This window comes from Salmo salar, chromosome 22, assembly GCF_965601325.2.
Source record: "Salmo salar chromosome 22, fSalSal1, whole genome shotgun sequence".
NCBI lineage: Eukaryota > Metazoa > Chordata > Actinopteri > Salmoniformes > Salmonidae > Salmo > Salmo salar.
Window position 1 is genome coordinate 60,276,707 of NC_138312.1, and position 21,732 is coordinate 60,298,438.

Below are 21,732 nucleotides of genomic sequence, written 5' to 3' on the forward strand. Positions count from 1 at the left end.
TGAAAGGTGAATTCATCTCCCCATGTCTGTTGGAAAGCAGACTGAACCAGCTTTTCCTCTAGGATTTAGCTCTGTTACGTTTATTTTTATCCTAAACAACTCCCTAGTCCTTGCTGATGACAAGTATGCAGCCTCCACCATGCTTGAAAATATGAAGTGGTACTCAGTGATGTGTTGTGTTGGATTTGCCCCAAACATACCGCTTTGTATTCAGGACAGAAAGTTCCGTTTTTTTTGCCACATTTGTTGCAGTATTACTTTATGCATCCTGTTTGCAAGGATCTGTTTAGGAATAATTGTATTCTGTACAGGCTTCTTTTCACTCTGTCAATTAGTTTAGTACTGTGGAGTAAACTACAGTGTTGACCCATTCTCAGTTTTCTCCTATCACAGCCGTTAGAGTTGAACTGTTTTAAGTTTTAAAGTCACTATTGGCCTCATGGTAAGATCCCTGAGCGGTTTCCTTCCTTTCAGGCAACTGAGTTAGGAAGGACGCCTGTATCTTTGTAGTGACTGGGTGTATTGATACACCATCCAAAGTTTAATTAATAACTTCACCATGCTCAAACGGATATTCAAAATCTACCAATCGGTGCCCTTCTTTGCAAACCATTGGAAAACCTCCCTGGTCTTTGTGGTTGAATCTGTGCTTGAAATTGACTTGAGGGACCTTCCAGATAATTGTATGTGTGGGGGTACAGAGATGCCAGTTAATGTTAAACCCTATAAATGCACACAGTCCATGTGACTTAAGCACATTTTTACTCCTGAACCTATAAAGGGTTAAATACTTATTTACTCAAGACATTTTTTTTTTTAATGAATTTGTAAACATTTCTAAAAACATAATTCCACTTTGACATTATGGGGTATGTTGATCAGTGACAAAACATTCAGGCTGTAACAACAACATAATGTGGAAAAAGTCAAGGTGTGAAACCTTTCTGAAGGCATTTGGAAACTATTCAGACCCCTTTTTATTTTTCCACATGTTATGGTCACTCTAACAGAGTACTACCTCTGTGGAGATGGGAGAACCTTCCAGAAGGACAACAATCTACAGCACTCCACCTATCAGGCCTTCATGGTAGAGTGGCCAGATGTGCCTTTTACTGAAGGAGTGGCTTCCGTGACAGCTCGCTTGGAGTTTTCCAAAAGGCACCTAAAGGATTTTTATTTTATTTTACCTTTATTTAACCAGGTAGGCCAGTTGAGAACAAGTTCTCGTTTAAAACTGCGACCTGGCCAAGATAAAGCAAAGCAGTGAGACCAAAAAATACACAAACAAACGTACAGTCATTCTCTGATCTGACGAAACCAAAATTGAACTCCTAGGCCTGAATGCCAAGCGTCACGTCTGGAGGAAACCTTGCAACATCCCTACGGTGAAGCATGGTGGTGGCAGCATCATGCTGTGGGGATGTTTTTCAGTGGCAGGGACTGGGAGACTAGTCAGGATTGAGGGAAAGATGAATGGAGCAAAGTACAGAGAGATCCTTGATGAAAACCTGCTCCAGAGCGCTGAGGACCTCAGACTGGGGTGAAGGTTCATCTTCCAACAGGACAATGACCCTAAGCACACAGCCAAGACAATGCAGGAGTGGCTTAGGGACAAGTCTCAATGTCCTTGAGTGGCCCATCCAGAGCCCGGACTTGAACCCGATCGAATATCTCAGGAGAGACCTGAAAATAACTGTGCAGCGATGCTCCCCATCCAACCTGACAGAGCTTGAGAGGATCTGCAGAGAAGAATGGGAGAAACTCCCCAAATACAGGTGTGCCAAGCTGGTAGCGTCATACCCAAGAAGACTCAAGGCTGTTATTGCTGCCAAATGTGCTTCAACAAAGTACTGAGTAAAGAGTCTGATTATTTGTGTAAATGTGATGTTTTTAATTTTTTAATAAATTTGCAAACATTTCTAAAAACCTGTTTTTCTTTGTCATTATGTATTATTTATGTACACACCTTCTAAAAACATTATGAACACCTGCTCGTTCCATGACAGACTGACCAGGTGAATCCAGGTGAAAGCTATGATCCCTTATTGATGTCACTTGTTAAATCCACTTCAATCAGTGTAGATGAAGGGGAGGAGACATGGTTAGAGAAGGATTAAGCCTTGAGACAATTGTGACATTGAATGGTACACATACACAATCCGAGGGTGAATGGACAAGACAAAATATTTAAGTGCTTTTGAACGGGGTATGGTGACAGGCGCCCCGATTTCAGTGTGTCAAGAACTGCAAGGCTGCTGGGTTTTTCACACTCAACAGTTTCCCGTGTGTATCAGGAATGATCCACCACCCAAAAGGACATCCAGCCAACTGCACACAACTGTGGGGAAGCATTGGAGTCAACATGGGCCAGCATCCCTGTGGAACGGCTTTCAACACCTTGTAGAGTCCATGTCCCGACATGTTGAGGCTGTTCTGAGGGAAAAAGGCGGTGCAACTCAATATTAGGAAGGTGTTCCTAATGTTTTGTCCACTCAGTGTATATAGGTGGTTGATGTGGATGAAATGAAGAGGACAACATCCATACAGGGAACATTTAATTTGATTTACATCCAATGTAAGAGTCAAATATGGCTTTTATCTGTACTTGACAAAGATGTTACAAAAAAAGTACAAGACGCGACATGACAAAATATGAAAAATGTACATAGTGGTGGGTATCATTCTGTGTTTCACAAACCGTGGTACCTACTCTCAGGGTTGTAAAGCACAAACCGTGGTACCTACTCTCGGGGTTGTAAAGCACAAACCGTGGTACCTACTCTCGGGGTTGTAAAGCACAAACCGTGGTACCTACTCTCGGGGTTGTAAAGCACAAACCGTGGTACCTACTCTCGGGGTTGTAAAGCACAAACCGTGGTACCTACTCTCGGGGTTGTAAAGCACAAACCGTGGTACCTACTCTCGGGGTTGTAAAGCACAAACCGTGGTACCTACTCTCGGGGTTGTAAAGCACAAACCGTGGTACCTACTCTCAGGGTTGTAAAGCACAAACCGTGGTACCTACTCTCAGGGCTGTAAAGCACAAACCGTGGTACCTACTCTCAGGGTTGTAAAGCACAAACCGTGGTACCTACTCTCAGGGTTGTAAAGCACAAACCGTGGTACCTACTCTCAGGGCTGTAAAGCACAAACCGTGGTACCTACTCTCGGGGTTGTAAAGCAGTTCCTATTGTATGTTGTACTGTATGTATGTCTACATCAAGCCATATTTCCACAGTGTAACAATCTGGATGGACATAAATGAAGGGATGTAAATGTGTGAAAAGTCCCTGAAACTGGAAGGGCAATAGTAAAGGGCTTACATGTGTTCCATATATATATATATATATATATATATATATATATATATATATATATATATATATATATATATATGTTACAGGAGAAGGTCAATTTGGGAAATGTATACATTCCCCGTAACAAATTTGGTAACAGGAAATTAGCCAGCATATATTACAAGTTAAATCAGTTGACAGTGAGCTGTTGGGTCGTTGCAGGACAACTTATCTGGGAAACAAATAACACATATGATTCAAGGATAGACTGAAAAGCATTTAAACATTTTCAACAATCTTCCAAAAATATCTTTACATTCCCCTTCAGAACATAGCAGGAATAGAACAGAATGTCTCTTCATATTAGTTGTCATGACAGCGACGCTGTTATAATGCGAGGGGTTGTCCCTTAACACTGTAGAATTACTACAGACATTCTTTACATTTCAGATGTTTATTAGATGTTAATATTAAACCGTATCAGTGGCATTTTAATAGATGATGATACTCAACGTCAATTCAAACAGTTTCAGAAAATACTTGAAGACTCTATATTCTTAATTCAACTCTGACCATTTGAAATGTTGTTAGCCGTTATTAAAACTGTATCAGGGGCATACGTAAACACCAACTGGGGATTAGAGAATAATAATAGTGAAGAAGGTCCATTATATATATATGTTCTGAACTCTGACCAGAAGAGATGAGAAGTGATGGCTTGTTGGAACGCAGTAGAATGGCTTTGGGACTGTGTTCCGTGTTCCAATTCTAGAACTCTTATGTTTCTGATTCCGTCCTCCCGCTCAGATGCTCTCATCATCACTCATGTCCCAAATCTAAAGACAATAAAACAAACATAACAAAAATCAGATAAACTGCTCACATGTAGAAAAGAAAGAGAAAGAGAGAGAGAGAGAGAGAAAGAAAATGGATGGGTTTGCTTCCATTTCAAAGAGACTGTACAGAAAGCCTTCGCCAAGCCCTGAATGTGACCACAGATTATCCATTGTATTGACCCGATACTGTAGTGGCCTATCTAACAAAGAAAATACATTTCTTCAAAAATGGCAGTTGGGAGGAGGCAAGATCATGTGGGACAAATTCTATCCAATGAAGGGGCAGCTACGGGTGGAACAACTAGTTACCACATCCACAAAATCAAAACTGTCTATCGTAAAAATTCATTAAAACAAACATTTGCTCTTTGGTTTTCATTTAAGGTTAGGCATAAGGTTAGGTATAAGTGGTTAGGTTTAAAATAACATTTAAAGATGAGAAATTGTAGAAATAAGTAGGCTTTATGACTTTGTGGCTGTGGTAACTAGTGATGACCAGGCATAACTCCGATATACAGTGTTGTTTTCTCAAAGTTGCCGGGACGCAAAGTGTCCTAAATATATCAGTAAACTGGTAACAACTTAATCATTATGAAACTCCATCAAATAAACCTCACATAGCAAATCAGCCATTACATGTTATGTTGTTTAACCGAAGTTGACACTCATTGTGACCCTCTATTAAAAATCACGATTGTCACTAAGCGTGACATGAAACATCTAGAAAGCAGCTTCAGAAACCCGAATGTTGAAATGTGATTCATACATCTTAGGACACTAAGACTGCTTTCCATTCCCCATATAGCGCACTATGTAGGGAAAAGGGCACCATTTGGGACACAATCACAAACACTGATCTGCAGCATGTAGCCTGGTCGATTAAGAGCATTGGGCCAGTAACTGAAAGGTCGCTGGTTTGAATTTCAGAGCTGACGAGGTGAAAAGTCTTGCTCCTGTACGTTTCTCTGGATAAGAACATCTACTAAATAACAAATTAAAATGATTAGTAAAAAATAAAATGGTGTGTTTGAGTAGGATCAGAGACAGACTACCACGCTGCCGGTGAGTCTACGTTAAAACACAGTCACAAAGAGAAGTAGTAGTCAGGTCCAGTAACTACAGTACCACTGCGGTAGTCAGGTCCAGTAACTACAGTACCACTGCGGTAGTCAGGTCCAGTAACTACAGTACCACTGTGGTAGTCAGGTCCAGTAACTACACTACAGTACCACTGTGGTAGTCAGGTCCAGTAACTACAGTACCACTGTGGTAGTCAGGTCCAGTAACTACAGTACCACTGTGGTAGTCAGGTCCAGTAACTACAGTACCACTGTGGTAGTCAGGTCCAGTAACTACAGTACCACTGTGGTAGTCAGGTCCAGTAACTACAGTACCACTGTGGTAGTCAGGTCCAGTAACTACAGTACCACTGTGGTAGTCAGGTCTAGTAACTACAGTACCACTGTGGTAGTCAGGTCCAGTAACTACAGTACCACTGTGGTAGTCAGGTCCAGTAACTACAGTACCACTGCGGTAGTCAGGTCCAGTAACTACAGTACCACTGCGGTAGTCAGGTCCAGTAACTACAGTACCACTGCGGTAGTCAGGTCCAGTAACTACAGTACCACTGTGGTAGTCAGGTCCAGTAACTACAGTACCACTGTGGTAGTCAGGTCCAGTAACTACAGTACCACTGTGGTAGTCAGGTCCAGTAACTACAGTACCACTGTGGTAGTCAGGTCCAGTAACTACAGTACCACTGCGGTAGTCCCAGAGAGACAGAGAAGAACCCTTTCTATCCCCGTCTGTGGTTTTGGCATGACGGCCCTGCCTTGGTTTTCAACAGCGAGTCTGCAAGAGAGAGGCTATAATTATGCACATCATTATCTTAATTACAGCCTACGGAGTGGGCCTTTACACAGCCTCCAGAGGAACAGAATTAAATAAGAGCTTAGATGGGAGTTTTAGGCAGTGGACATGAGATCAATGTGGACACGGTTGATATAGGCCTGTCCTGTCCTGTGATGGTTGATATAGGCCTGTCCTGTGTTGTGATGGTTGATATAGGCCTGTCCTGTGTTGTGATGGTTGATATAGGCCTGTCCTGTGTTGTGATGGTTGATATAGGCCCGTCCTGTGTTGTGATGGTTGATATAGGCCTGTCCTGTGTTGTGATGGTTGATATAGGCCTGTCCTGTGTTGTGATGGTTGATATAGGCCTGTCCTGTGTTGTGATGGTTGATATAGGCCCGTCCTGTGTTGTGATGGTTGATATAGGCCTGTCCTGTGTTGTGATGGTTGATATAGGCCTGTCCTGTGTTGTGATGGTTGATATACTGTACCAGTCAAAAGTTTGGACACACCAACTTTTTCTTTATTTTTAATATTTTCTACATTGTAGAATAATAGTGAAGACATCAAAACTATGAAATAACACATATGGAATCATGTCGTAACGCAAACATGTATTTTCTTCTTAATTCAAGGCACACTTATCCAGCATGGATACCATATCATTCTGCAGTGATAAGTCATCCCATCTGGTTTGCGCTTAGTGGGACAATCATTTGTTTTTCAACAGGACAATGACCCAAAACACACCTCCAGGCTGTGTAAGGGCTATTTGACCAAGAAGGAGAGTTATGGATCAGATGACCTGGCCTCCAAAATCACCCAAGGAGGAGAGACCTATATCAATTGAGATGGTTTGGGATGAGTTGGACTGCAGAGTGAAGGAAAAGCAGCCAACAAGTGCTCAGCATATGTGGGAACTCCTTCAAAACTGTTGGAAAAGCATTCCAGGTGAAGCTGGTTGAGAGAATGCCAAGAGTGTGCAACGCTGTCATTAGGGCAAAGGGTGGCTACTTAGAAGAATCTCAAATCAAATATATATTTTGATTTGTTAAACACTTTTTTGGTTACTACATGATTCCATATGTGTTATTTCATAGTTTTGATGTCCAGTATTATTCTACAATGTTGAAAATAGTAAAAAAATTAAGAAAAACCCTTGAATGAATAGGTGTGTCCAAACTTTTGACTGGTACTGGATATCAATGAATTGGCGAGGCCACTAGAACAGTCTGCAGCACCCGGCCTCACCCTACTAGAATCTGAAGTCAAATGTCTACTGTTTGCTGATGATCTTGTGCTTCTGTCCCCAACCAAGGAGGGCCTACAGCAGCACCTAGATCTTCTGCACAGATTCTGTCAGACCTGGGCCCTGACAGACCTGGGCCCTGACAGACCTGGGCCCTGACAGACCTGGGCCCTGACAGACCTGGGCCCTGACAGTAAATCTCAGTAAGACCAAAATAATGGTGTTCCAAAAAAGGTCCAGTCGCCAGGACCACAAATACAAATTCCATCTAGACACCGTTGCCATAAAGCACATAAACTATACATACCTTGGCCTAAACATCAGCACCACAGGTAACTTCCATAAAGCTGTGAACGAGCTGAGAGACAAGGCAAGAAGGGCCTTCTATGCCATCAAAAGGAACATACAATTTGACAAACCGATCTGGCTAAAGATATTTGAATCGGTTACAGAACCCATTGCCCTTTATGGTTGTGAGGTGTGGGGTCCGCTCACCAACCAAGAATTCACAAAAAATGGGGCAAACACCAAATTGAGACTCTGCATGCAGAATTCAGCAAAAATATCCTCTGTGTGCAACGTAAAACACCAAATAATCCATGCAGAGCAGAATTATGACGATACCCACTAATTATCAAAATCCAGAAAAGAGCAATTCAATTCTACAAACACCTAAAAGGAAGCGAATCCCAAACCTTCCACAACAAAGCCATCACCTACAGAGAGATGAACCTGGAGAAGAGTCCCCTAAGCAAGCTGGTCCTGGGGCTCTGTACACAAACACAATCACACCCCACAGAGCCCCAGGACAGCAACACAATTAGACCAAACCAAATCATGAGAAAATAAAAAGATAATTACTTGACACATTGGAAAGAATTAACAAAAAAAACTGAGCGAACTAGAATGCTATTTTGCCCTAAACAGAGAGTACACAGTAGCAGAATACCTGACTACTGTGACTGACCCAGACTTAAGGAAAGCTTTGACTATGTACAGACTCAGTGAGCATAGCCAGCCTTGCTATTGAGAAAGGCCGCCGTAGGCAGACCTGGCTCTCAAGAGAAGACAGGCTATGTGCACACTGCCCACAAAATGAGGTGGAAACTGAGCTGCACTTCCTAACCTCCTGCCAAATGTATGACCATATTAGAGACACATATTTCCCTCAGATTACACAGATCCACAAAGAATTAGAAAACAAATCAAATGTTGATAAACTCCCATATCTACTGGGTGAAATACCACAGTGTGCCATCACAGCAGCAAGATTTGTGACCTGTTGCCACAAGAAAAGGGCAACCAGTGAAGAACAAACACCATTGTAAATACAACCCATATTTATGCTAATTTGTTTTCCCTTTTGTACTTCCCATGCCAATAAAGCCCTTAAAATGAATTGTGAGACAGAGATGGAGAGAGACAGGGAGAGAGACAGGGAGGGAGAGAGCGAGCGCGCAAGTGGGACATAACAGCACATTCATATCAAACAAAGTATCTTCATTGTTCCTCTGTTGAGCAACAGAGAGAGAGAGACAGCGAGACGGAGAGAGAGAGAGAGAGAGAGAGAGAGAGAGAGAGAGAGAGAGAGAGAGAGAGAGAGAGAGAGAGAGAGAGAGAGAGAGAGAGAGAGAGAGAGAGAGAGAGGGGGGAGACAGCGAGAAGGGGAGACAGCGAGAGAGAGCGACAGCGAAAGGGGGAGACAGCGAGAGGGGGAGACGGCGAGACGGGAAGACGGCGAGACGGGGAGACGGCGAGAGGGGGAGACGGCGAGAGGGGGAGACGGCGAGAGGGGGAGACGGCGAGACGGGGAGACGGCGAGACGGGGAGACGGGGAGACGGCGAGACGGGGAGACGGGGAGACGGCGAGACGGGGAGACGGCGAGACGGGGAGACGGGGAGACGGCGAGACGGGGAGACGGCGAGACGGGGAGACGGCGAGACGGGGAGACGGGGAGACGGCGAGACGGGGAGACGGCGAGACAGCGAGACGGGGAGACAGCGAGACAGCGAGAGGGGGAGACAGCGAGACGGGGAGAGAGCGAGACGGGGAGAGAGCGAGAGGGGGAGACAGCGAGAGGGGGAGACAGCGAGAGGGGGAGACAGCGAGAAGGGGAGACAGCGAGAGGGGGAGACAGCGAGAGGGGGAGACAGCGAGAGGGGGAGACAGCGAGAGGGGGAGACAGCGAGAAGGGGAGACAGCGAGAAGGGGAGACAGCGAGAGGGGGAGACAGCGAGAGGGGGAGACAGCGAGAGGGGGAGACAGCGAGAGGGGGAGACAGCGAGAGGGGGAGACAGCGAGAGGGGGAGACAGGGAGACAGCGAGAGGGGGAGACAGCGAGACAGCGAGAGGGGGAGACAGCGAGACGGGGAGGAGAGCGAGACGGGGAGAGAGCGAGAGGGGGAGACAGCGAGAGGGGGAGACAGCGAGAGGGGGAGACAGCGAGAGGGGGAGACAGCGAGAGGGGGAGACAGCGAGAGGGGGAGACAGCGAGAGGGGGAGACAGCGAGAGGGAGAGACAGCGAGAGGGAGAGACAGCGAGAGGGAGAGACAGCGAGAGGGGGAGACAGCGAGAGGGGGAGACAGCGAGAGGGGGAGACAGCGAGAGGGGGAGACAGCGAGAGGGGGAGACAGCGAGAGGGGGAGACAGCGAGAGGGGGAGACAGCGAGAAGGGGAGACAGCGAGAGGGGGAGACAGCGAGAGGGGGAGACAGCGAGAGGGGGAGACAGCGAGAAGGGGAGACAGCGAGACGGGGAGACAGAGAGACAGCGAGAGGGGGGAGACAGCGAGAAGGGGAGACAGCGAGAAGGGGAGACAGCGAGAAGGGGAGACAGCGAGAAGGGGAGACAGCGAGAGAGAGCGACAGCGAGACGGGGAGAGCTGCAGTGGGACCTAACAGCACATTCATATCAAACAAAGTACCTTCATTGTTCCTCTGTTGCTACTTCATAAACATCAAAAGGACAGCAAGCGGAAACGCTTTGAAACAGACCAACTGGTGCTCAGAGCCTCCGTCTGTGTGTGTGTGTGTGTGTGTGTGTGTGTGTGTGTGTGTGTGTGTATTTATGTAATCTGGATAGCTAGTTGGTACTAAAACCAACACTTTACTTTGTGGGGTTATTTGGCTAGTTCCAGTACTGTGTTATTCCAAATCAGCCCTGTAGTTTTATAGAATAAACAATCCAAACTCCTTATCTTTCTTAGAACAGTTAACATGTCCTTCGGCCATTTTGTCATTTCCATTCTCCATTCTCCTTTCTGATCGTTGCTGGAACTCTACCTAAGACAGAGATATGGAACATCTCTGTCTCTGAACTAAAGCACAAGCAGAAGACCAGTCCTGCAGTCAGCGTTCAGTCTACCGATTCCCCTCTTATCTATTGGGAACAGATATGTATGACTAAATTGTAATCAAGGCTGTACAAGAGATATGACTGCAGTTGCCAATTCCAGCAGATTCAATCTATTGGAATTGGCAAATTGTCTGTGCCTGCCCTAAACTAGCCAGATATAGAGCCTGCTCTGGCCGGGACTAGCCAGAGATGGAGCCTGCCCTAAACTAGCCAGATATAGAGCCTGCTCTGGCCGGGACTAGCCAGAGATGGAGCCTGCCCTAAACTAGCCAGATATAGAGCCTGCTCTGGCCGGGACTAGCCAGAGATGGAGCCTGCCCTAAACTAGCCAGATATAGAGCCTGCTCTGGCCGGGACTAGCCAGAGATGGAGCCTGCCCTAAACTAGCCAGATATAGAGCCTGCTCTGGCCGGGACTAGCCAGAGATGGAGCCTGCCCGGGACTAGCCAGAGATGGAGCCTGCCCTAAACTAGCCAGATATAGAGCCTGCTCTGGCCGGGACTAGCCAGAGATGGAGCCTGCCCGGGACTAGCCAGAGATGGAGCCTGCCCTAAACTAGCCAGATATAGAGCCTGCTCTGGCCGGGACTAGCCAGAGATGGAGCCTGCTCTGGCCGGGACTAGCCAGAGATGGAGCCTGCCCGGGACTAGCCAGAGATGGAGCCTGCCCGGGACTAGCCAGAGATGGAGCCTGCCCTGGCCGGGACTAGCCAGAGATGGAGCCTGCCCGGGACTAGCCAGAGATGGAGCCTGCCCTGGCCGGGACTAGCCAGAGATGGAGCCTGCCCGGGACTAGCCAGAGATGGAGCCTGCCCTAAACTAGCCAGATATAGAGCCTGCTCTGCCCGGGACTAGCCAGAGATGGAGCCTGCCCTAAACTAGCCAGATATAGAGCCTGCTCTGGCCGGGACTAGCCAGAGATGGAGCCTGCCCTAAACTAGCCAGATATAGAGCCTGCTCTGGCCGGGACTAGCCAGAGATGGAGCCTGCCCTAAACTAGCCAGATATAGAGCCTGCTCTGGCCGGGACTAGCCAGAGATGGAGCCTGCCCTAAACTAGCCAGATATAGAGCCTGCTCTGGCCGGGACTAGCCAGAGATGGAGCCTGCCCGGGACTAGCCAGAGATGGAGCCTGCCCTGGCCGGGACTAGCCAGAGATGGAGCCTGCCCTGGCAGAGATGGAGCCTGCCCTGGCAGAGATGGAGCCTGCCCTGGCAGAGATGGAGCCTGCCCTGGCCGGGACTAGCCAGAGATGGAGCCTGCCCTGGCCGGGACTAGCCAGAGATGGAGCCTGCCCTGGCAGAGATGGAGCCTGCCCTGGCCGGGACTAGCCAGAGATGGAGCCTGCCCTGGCCGGGACTAGCCAGAGATGGAGCCTGCCCGGGACTAGCCAGAGATGGAGCCTGCCCTGGCAGGGACTAGCCAGACCCTGCCCTTGTTGATGAATTACCATACTGTTCTGTACCACCAACAGTAGCTCTTAAACCACATCTGTTTTACATATATTGTGATTAAAAACACATAAAACATAAAGAAAGCAGTCTTCCTTTTATCTTTGGGATTAAAACTGGAACCATTAACAGCAGTTAAACTAAGGACCACACAGGGAGGGAGCAGCGTTCACAGCTTGAACATGGGGCCCTTACGTCGCCCAGTGCCTCAGACCTGGGTTCAAATATTATCGGAAAAACTTTCAAAATACTTTTAGCGTTTGCTTCAGCCTGCCTGGAGTTTCCTATTAATTCCATTGCAACAGGCAAGGTCAATCAAGCCCAGATAATGTATTTGAAATGATTTCAAATAGTATTTGAACCCAGGTCTGCTTAAATTGCCCACTCTGGAGGGGATGACTGTAGACTTAACCACCAACTGGGTACAGGCCATTAGACAGGGCTGCTGACTCAGAGTCAGATGTATACAAAATCACAAGAGCTAATTGTAATACTAATGGATGTATACATAAATCACTAAATATAGATAATTATAAAAACACTAACGTCAATGCAGAAGCCTGATTATTTGGATCAGAGTCGTCGGAGCTCCAATGACGAGGATGGAACAGGAAACAAGATACTTGAAATGAATTATTAATTAAAACCCCCCTAATTCACTACATCCACAGATAATCAGTCTCAGAAACCTCTAATTCACTACATCCACAGATAATCAGTCTCAGAAACCTCTAATTCACTACATCCACAGATAATCAGTCTCAGAAAGCCCTAATTCACTACATCCACAGATAATCAGTCTCTGAAAGCCCTAATTCACTACATCCACAGATAATCAGTCTCAGAAAGCCCTAATTCACTACATCCACAGATAATCAGTCTCAGAAACCTCTAATTCACTACATCCACAGATAATCAGTCTCAGAAAGCCCTAATTCACTACATCCACAGATAATCAGTCTCAGAAAGCCCTAATTCACTACATCCACAGATAATCAGTCTCTGAAAGCCCTAATTCACTACATCCACAGATAATCAGTCTCAGAAAGCCCTAATTCACTACATCCACAGATAATCAGTCTCAGAAAGCCCTAATTCACTATATCCACAGATAATCAGTCTCAGGAAATCCCCTAATTCACTACATCCACAGATAATCAGTCTCAGGAAAAAATCCTAATTCACTACATCCACAGATAATCAGTCTCAGAAACCCCTAATTCACTACATCCACAGATAAGTCTCAGAAAGCCCATAATTCACTACATCCACAGATAATCAGTCTCAGAAAGCCCTTAATCAAATGAACACAACACCTTCAATGCTCAAGTTAACTGCCAATCACTACAACATGCTGATGTCACAGAATATACTGAACAGTTATTTCCCATGTTGTGTTTCCATACCCTGTCTGATGAATCACTGGTGAGATTACGCAACAGCTCTGTGTGTCAACGAGCTCACCTGGTAGTGTAGATGTTAGAGACTGTAGACCAGTGTCCCAACTCCAGTCCCCCCCAACAGCCCAACTCCAGTCCCCCCCAACATCACACCTTTTGATTGGATCCCCGGACAAGCACACCTAATTGAACTTGTCAACTAATCATCAAGCCGTCAATTAGTAGAATCAGGTGAGTTTGTCCAGGGCTGCAACAAAAATGGGTGCTGTTGGGGGGGACTGGAGTTGGGCTGTTGAGTTGGGCTGTTGGGGGAGACTGGAGTTGGGCTGTTGGGGGAGACTGGAGTTGGGCTGTTGGGGGAGACTGGAGTTGGGCTGTTGGGGGAGACTGGAGTTGGGCTGTTGGGGGGGACTGGAGTTGGGCTGTTGGGGGGGACTGGAGTTGGGCTGTTGGGGGGGACTGGAGTTGGGCTGTTGGGGGGGACTGGAGTTGGGCTGTTGGGGGGGACTGGAGTTGGGCTGTTGGGGGGGACTGGAGTTGGGCTGTTGGGGGGGACTGGAGTTGGGCTGTTGGGGGGGACTGGAGTTGGGCTGTTGGGGGACTGGAGTTGGGCTGTTGGGGGACTGGAGTTGGGCTGTTGGGGGACTGGAGTTGGGCTGTTGGGGGACTGGAGTTGGGCTGTTGAGGGACTGGAGTTGGGCTGTTGGGGGACTGGAGTTGGGCTGTTGGGGGACTGGAGTTGGGCTGTTGGGGGACTGGAGTTGGGCTGTTGGGGGACTGGAGTTGGGCTGTTGGGGGACTGGAGTTGGGCTGTTGGGGGACTGGAGTTGGGCTGTTGGGGGACTGGAGGGACGAGTTGGGCTGTTGGGGGGACTGGAGTTGGGCTGTTGGGGGGACTGGAGTTGGGCTGTTGGGGGGACTGGAGTTGGGCTGTTGGGGGGACTGGAGTTGGGCTGTTGGGGGGACTGGAGTTGGGCTGTTGGGGGGACTGGAGTTGGAAAACACTGCTGTAGAACCAAAACACAGCTGCTCACCACACCCCACACAAATGAACAGAGATTTACGCAACAAGCTCACCTGTGGTTTACCAGAAGCTATGGAAAAAGTTACTAAGACACCAAGACAATAGGACTACTTCCCAGGTGGCTGAGTTACCATAGCAGCTTGTTTGTATACTCCAGTAAGATACCAGTCTGGAATTGTAAAATCGGTCTGTCCCAGTAGGGCTTCAACTATCATAACAGCTGTGCCTGCCTGCCTGCCTGCCTGTCTGTCTGCCTGCCTGCCTGCCTGCCTTGCCTGCCTGTCTGCCTGCCTGTCTGCCTGCCTGTCTGGCCTGCCTGCCTGCCTGTCTGTCTGCCTGCCTGCCTGCCTGCCTGCCTGCCTGCCTGCCTGCCTGTCTGCCTGCCTGTCTGCCTGCCTGTCTGCCTGCCTGCCTGCCTGCCTGCCTGTCTGCCTGCCTGCCTGCCTGTCTGCCTGTATTACGTAGGAGTCCACCCTGGTGTGGTTCAGCAGGTTCCAGACAGGATCAGAGGTATTTTCATTAGTTAAGTATTGCCCAGTATCACTGAAAGATGTCCGTCAGTGTTTTCCTAAACACTCTTCTCAGGAATCTGTTGTTCTCCGTTGGTCAGAAAACAGTTATTCTAACATGACAGAACGCAGCTCTACCTTTTAACCACGTTCATTATTCCTCTCCCATGTTTCAGAGGTAGATCGATGTCACACACACTCAGCGACTGACGTCCGAGTAAGTTAACAGAGGTCAGGGGTAGTTTAGTAGGGCCTGCGTGGTGTGTGTGTGTGTGTGTGTGTGTGTGTGTTAGTCAGGCTGTGACAGAAGAATGTCAGGAAGGGGAGTCTCCTCTCCCCCACCAGCCCTGACACCAGTCCATCTACTTCCTCAATGAAGAGAGTATGACTGAATCTCCACTTCTCCTCTCCCCCCCAGCCCTGACACCAGTCCAGCTACTTCCTCAATGAAGAGAGTATGACTGAATCTCCACTTCTCCCCTCCCCCCCAGCCCTGACACCAGTCCATCTACTTCCTCAATGAAGAGAGTATGACTGAATCTCCACTTCTCCCCTCCCCCCCAGCCCTGACACCAGTCCATCTACTTCCTCAATGAAGAGAGTATGACTGAATCTCCACTTCTCCTCTCCCCCCCATCCCTGACACCAGTCCAGCTACTTCCTCAATGAAGAGAGTATGACTGAATCTCCACTTCTAATTCTCCACCATTTTCCAGAGGTTACACATGGACACTCCCAATCATGGATCTAAAAACCAAAGGATTGGTGTAAACATACAATCGTGGCCAAAAGTGTTGAGAATGACACAAATATTAATTTTCACAAAGTTTGCTGCTTCAGTGTCTTTAGATATTTTTGTCGGATGTTACTATGGAATACTGAAGTATAATTACAATCATTTCATAAGTGTCAAAGGCTTTTATTGACAATTACATGAAGTTGATGCAAAGAGTCAATATTTGCAGTGTTGACCCTTCTTTTTCAAGACCTCTGCAATCCGCCCTGGCATGCTGTCAATTAACTTCTGGGCCACATCCTGACTGATGGCAGCCCATTCTTGCATAATCAATGCTTGGAGTTTGTCAGAATTTGTGGGTTTTTGTTTGTCCACCCACCTCTTGAGGATTGACCACACGTTCTCAATGGGATTAAGGTCTGGGGAGTTTCCTGGCAATGGACCCAAAATATCGATGTTTTGTTCCCCGAGCCACTTAGTTATCACTTTTGCCTTATGGCAAGGTGCTCCATCATGCTGGAAAAGGCATTGTTCGTCACCAAACTGTTCCTGGATGGTTGGGAGAAGTTGGTACCATTCTTTATTCATGGCTGTGTTCTTAGGCAAAATTGTGAGTGAGCCCACTCCCTTGGCTGAGAAGCAACCCCACACATGAATGGTCTCAGGATGCTTTACTGTTGGCATGACACAGGACTGATGGTAGCGCTCACCTTGTCTTCTCCAGACAAGCTTTTTCTGGATGCCCCAAACATTCGGAAAGGGGATTCATCAGAGAAAATGACTTTACCCCAGTCCTCAGCAGTCCAATCCCTGTACCTTTTGCAGAATATCAGTCTATCCCTGATGTTTTTCCTGCAGAGAAGTAGCTTCTTTGCTGCCCTTCTTGACACCAGGCCATCCTCCAAAAGTCTTCACCTCACTGTGCATGCAGATGCACTCACACCTGCCTGCTGCCATTCCTGAGCAAGCTCTGTACTGGTGGTGCCCCGATCCCGCAGCTGAATCAACTTTAGGAGATGGTCCTGGCGCTTGCTGGACTTTCTTGGGCGCCCTGAAGCCTTCTTCACAACAATTGAACCGCTCTCCTTGAAATTCTTGATGATCCGATAAATGGTTGATTTAGGTGCAATCTTACTGGCAGCAATATCCTTGCCTGTGAAGCCCTTTTTGTGCAAAGCAATGATGACGGCACGTGTTTCCTTGCAGGTAACCATGGTTGACAGAGGAAGAACAATGATTCCAAGCACCACTCTCCTTTTGAAGCTTCCAGTCTGTTATTCGAACTCAATCAGCATGACAGAGTGATCTCCATCCTTGTCCTCGTCAACACTCACACCTGTGTTAATGAGAGAATCACTGACATGATGTCAGCTGGTCCTTTTGTGGCAGGGCTGAAATGCAGTGGAAATGTTTTTGGGGGATTCAGTTCATTTGCATGGCAAAGAGGGACTTTGCAATTAATTGCAATTCATCTGATCACTCTTCATAACATTCTGGAGTATATGCAAATTGCCATCATACAAACTGAGGCAACAGACTTTGTGAAAATTAATATTTGTGTCATTCTCAAAACTTTGGCCACGACTGTAGTGTGGAGGGAGTTTCACCACTGGAAAATCAATGAGAGAAAGTGTGTAAGTGCACACTTGGGGAGAAAGGTGAAGAATGAGGATGTGGGCGAAAAGTTTGATCGATTTATGTCAAGTTACTGAGGGATGATTGGAGGAAAGAAGGGGTGATGAGGAGGGGGAGGAGGTGGTAGAGAGAAGAGACAGGGGACTTGTAGTGGGAACAGGGTTATAGTGGGACAGGGCAGGGGGGACTTGTAGTGGGAACAGGGTTATAGTGGGACAGGACAGGACAGGAAGGACTTGTAGTGGGAACAGGGTTATAGTGGGACAGGGGGACTTGTAGTGGGAACAGGGTTATAGTGGGACAGGGGGACTTGTAGTGGGAACAGGGTTATAGTGGGACAGGACAGGGGGGACTTGTAGTGGGAACAGGGTTATAGTGGGACAGGGCAGGGCAGGGGGACTTGTAGTGGGAACAGGGTTATAGTGGGACAGGACAGGGCAGGGGGGACTTGTAGTGGGAACAGGGTTATAGTGGGACAGGGCAGGGCAGGGGGACTTGTAGTGGGAACAGGGTTATAGTGGAACAGGGCAGGGCAGGGGGGACTTGTAGTGGGAACAGGGTTATAGTGGGACAGGACAGGGCAGGGGGACTTGTAGTGGGAACAGGGTTATAGTGGGACAGGGCAGGGGGGACTTGTAGTGGGAACAGGGTTATAGTGGGACAGGGCAGGGGGGACTTGTAGTGGGAACAGGGTTATAGTGGGACAGGGCAGGGGGACTTGTAGTGGGAACAGGGTTAGAGTGAAGATCCCAGCTGAGGTCATGTCCTGCCTGTGTTTTCTAACTCCCCAGAACCAGGCTTAGAGGGGGAGGAAGAGATGAGAGGAGGGAGAGAGTGTTTCAGAAACACCAGGGTTTTTTCCCAGCAGGGGCCCTGGACTGCTTTCCTGCATGGCCTCTCCTCTCTCCCAGGCTGTCACCACCTTACACAGTCATACAGTCCCTACAGTACAGTCAGCACTGAACAACCAACCAGTACTGGCATTCTGTACTATAGCTAACCCTGAGTCCTACTAATTACCCACAACAACCCAGAACCATCACAAACATCTACCACCACAAACTTAAACTCACCATCCCCAAACTACCCAAAACCACTCCCCAAACTACCCTCAACATCCCCAAACTACCCTCAACACCCCCAAACTACCCTCAACATCCCCAAACTACTCTCACCATCCACAAACTACCCTCAACACCCCCAAACTACCCTCAACATACCTCAACATCCCCAAACTACCCTCAACATCCCCAAACTACCCTCAACATCCCCAAACTACCCTCAGCATCCCCAAACTACCCTCACCATCCCCAAACTACCAAAAACCACTCCACAAAGAGTATCTCTCTCTGATTCTCCCTCAACTTGCCCCACCCTTAGTCACCCTTCTCTCTCGGCTCCATTTCCAGCAGATTCACTTAAATACCAGCTAGAAAAACACAGTCCGTCTCTCCTGGGTGTGGGGGGAGAGAGAGAGAGTGAGAGAGAGAGACAGACAGAAAGAGAGACAGAGAGAGAGCGAGAGAGCAAGCGAGAGAGAGAGCGCAAGCGAGAGAGAGAGAGAGAGAGACAGAGAGACGGAGTGAGACAGACAGACAGACAGACAGACAGAGAGAGACGGAGTGAGACAGACAGACAGAGAGAGACAGACAGAGAGAGACAGAGAGAGACAGAGAGAGACAGACAGAGAGAGACAGAGAGAGACAGACAGAGAGAGACAGACAGAGAGAGACAGACAGAGAGAGAGAGAGACAGAGAGAGACAGAGACAGAGAGAGACAGAGACAGAGACAGAGACAGAGACAGAGAGAGAGAGAGAGAGAGAGAGAGAGAGAGAGAGAGAGAGAGAGAGAGAGAGAAGCACCAGCTGTGGTTTGTTGTTCCTCTGGATAGAGAGAGGCCGTGCAACTCCACTCTCTCTCCCTCTCTCTCTCCCCCTTTTCCTCTTCCTGTCACTCTTTTTTTAAGCCTCTCTATTTATCTTTCAGTCTCTCTCTCTTGCTCTCTCTCCCTCTTCCTGTCTCTCTCTTTTTCTCTCGCTCTACCCCAATGTTCCTATCTTTATCTCGCTCCCTTTTCCGGTCTCTCTCTCCCTTTTTTTTATCTCCCTCTCTCATAGTGTGTGTGTGTGTGCGCAACACATTTCCTTCCCTACATAAGCGGTTCAGGAAAACCCTTGCCAGTGATTCCGTCCCAAACCCTGTTTATTTCACAGTGACTATAAAAATCAGCTATAGTTCTCCTGTATTGTACTGAATATCATCCAAAACGGACACAGAATAAACACCCATAGCTAAAACCAGTAGCTGGATGTTTTGTGTGTTACTGGCTGGATGTACATTCAACAATGTAGGAAAGATAAAAATATACTATATCTCAGAAAATGTTTAACAGACTTGTTTCCTCAAAATGTTAAACCTCACCCCCGAGGAAAACACCACCACTACAAAAACACTACTAGTATTACTACCACTACAATACCACCACTAGTATTACTACCACTACAATAACACTACTAGTATTACTACCACTACAATACCACTACTAGCATTACTACCACTACAATACCACTACTAGTATTACTACCACTACAATACCACTACTAGTATTACTACCACTACAATACCACCACTAGTATTACTACCACTACAATACCACTACTAGTATTACTACCACTACAATACCACTACTAGTATTACTACCACTACAATACCACTACTAGTATTACTACCACTACAATACCACTACTAGTATTACTACCACTACAATACCACTACTAGTATTACTACCACTACAATACCACTACTAGTATTACTACCACTACAATACCACTACTAGTATTACAACTACCACTACAATACCACTACTAGTATTACTACCACTACTAGTATTACTACCACTACAATACCACCACTAGTATTACTACCACTACAATACCACCACTAGTATTACTACCACTACAATACCACCACTAGTATTACTACCACTACAATACCACCACTAGATTACTACCACTACAATACCACTACTAGATTACTACCACTACAATACCACTACTAGTATTACTACCACTACAATACCACCACTAGTATTACTACCACTACCACTACAATACCACTACTAGTATTACTACCACTACCACTACAATACCACCACTAGTATTACTACCACTACCACTACAATACCACCACTAGTATTACCTACCACTACAATACCACCACTAGTATTACTACCACTACCACTACAATACCACCACTAGTATTACTACCACTACCACTACAATACCACTACTAGTATTACTACCACTACAATACCACTACTAGTATTACTACCACTACAATACCACTACTAGTATTACTACCACTACAATACCACTACTAGTATTACTACCACTAGTATTACTACCACTACCACTACAATACCACTACTAGTATTACTACCACTACCACTACAATACCACTACTAGCATTACTACCACTACAATAACACTACTAGTATTACTACCACTACAATAACACTACTAGTATTACTACCACTACAATACCACTACTAGTATTACTACCCTACAATACCACTACTAGTATTACCACCACTAGTATTACTACCACTACCACTACAATACCACTACTAGTATTACTACCACTACCACTACAATACCACTACTAGTATTACTACCACTACAATACCACCACTAGTATTACTACCACTACAATACCACTACTAGTATTACTACCACTACAATACCACTACTAGCATTACTACCACTACAATACCACTACTAGCATTACTACCACTACAATAACACTACTAGTATTACTACCACTACAATAACACTACTAGTATTACTACCACTACAATACCACTACTAGTATTACTACCACTACAATACCACTACTAGTATTACTACCACTACAATACCACTACTAGTATTACTACCACTACAATACCACTACTAGTATTACTACCACTACCACTACAATACCACTACTAGTATTACTACCACTACAATACCACTACTAGTATTACTACCACTACAATACCACTACTAGTATTACTACCACTACAATACCACCACTAGTATTACTACCACTACAATACCACCACTAGTATTACTACCACTACCACTACAATACCACTACTAGTATTACTACCACTACTAGTATTACTACCACTACAATACCACCACTAGTATTACTACCACTACCACTACTAGTATTGCTACCACTACTAGTATTACTACCACTACTAGTATTACTACCACTACAATACCACTACTAGCATTACTACCACTACAATACCACTACTAGTATTACTACCACTACAATACCACTACTAGCATTACTACCACTACAATACCACTACTAGTATTACTACCACTACAATACCGCTACAA

At 46.6% G+C, this 21,732-nt stretch overlaps 1 protein-coding gene across 1 annotated transcript in view; it reads right to left on the reverse strand.

Annotated features, from left to right (window-relative positions):
- Nucleotides 1-2,540: 2,540 nt before the first annotated feature.
- atg7 (ATG7 autophagy related 7 homolog (S. cerevisiae)) overlaps nt 2,541-21,732 on the reverse strand; it is a 124,223-nt gene continuing 105,031 nt past the window's right edge. Inside the window, 2 exon segments of the mRNA NM_001165320.1 lie at nt 2,541-3,056; nt 3,162-4,132. Coding sequence (NP_001158792.1) covers nt 4,100-4,132 — 33 coding nt within the window. The 3' untranslated portion in view covers nt 2,541-3,056; nt 3,162-4,099.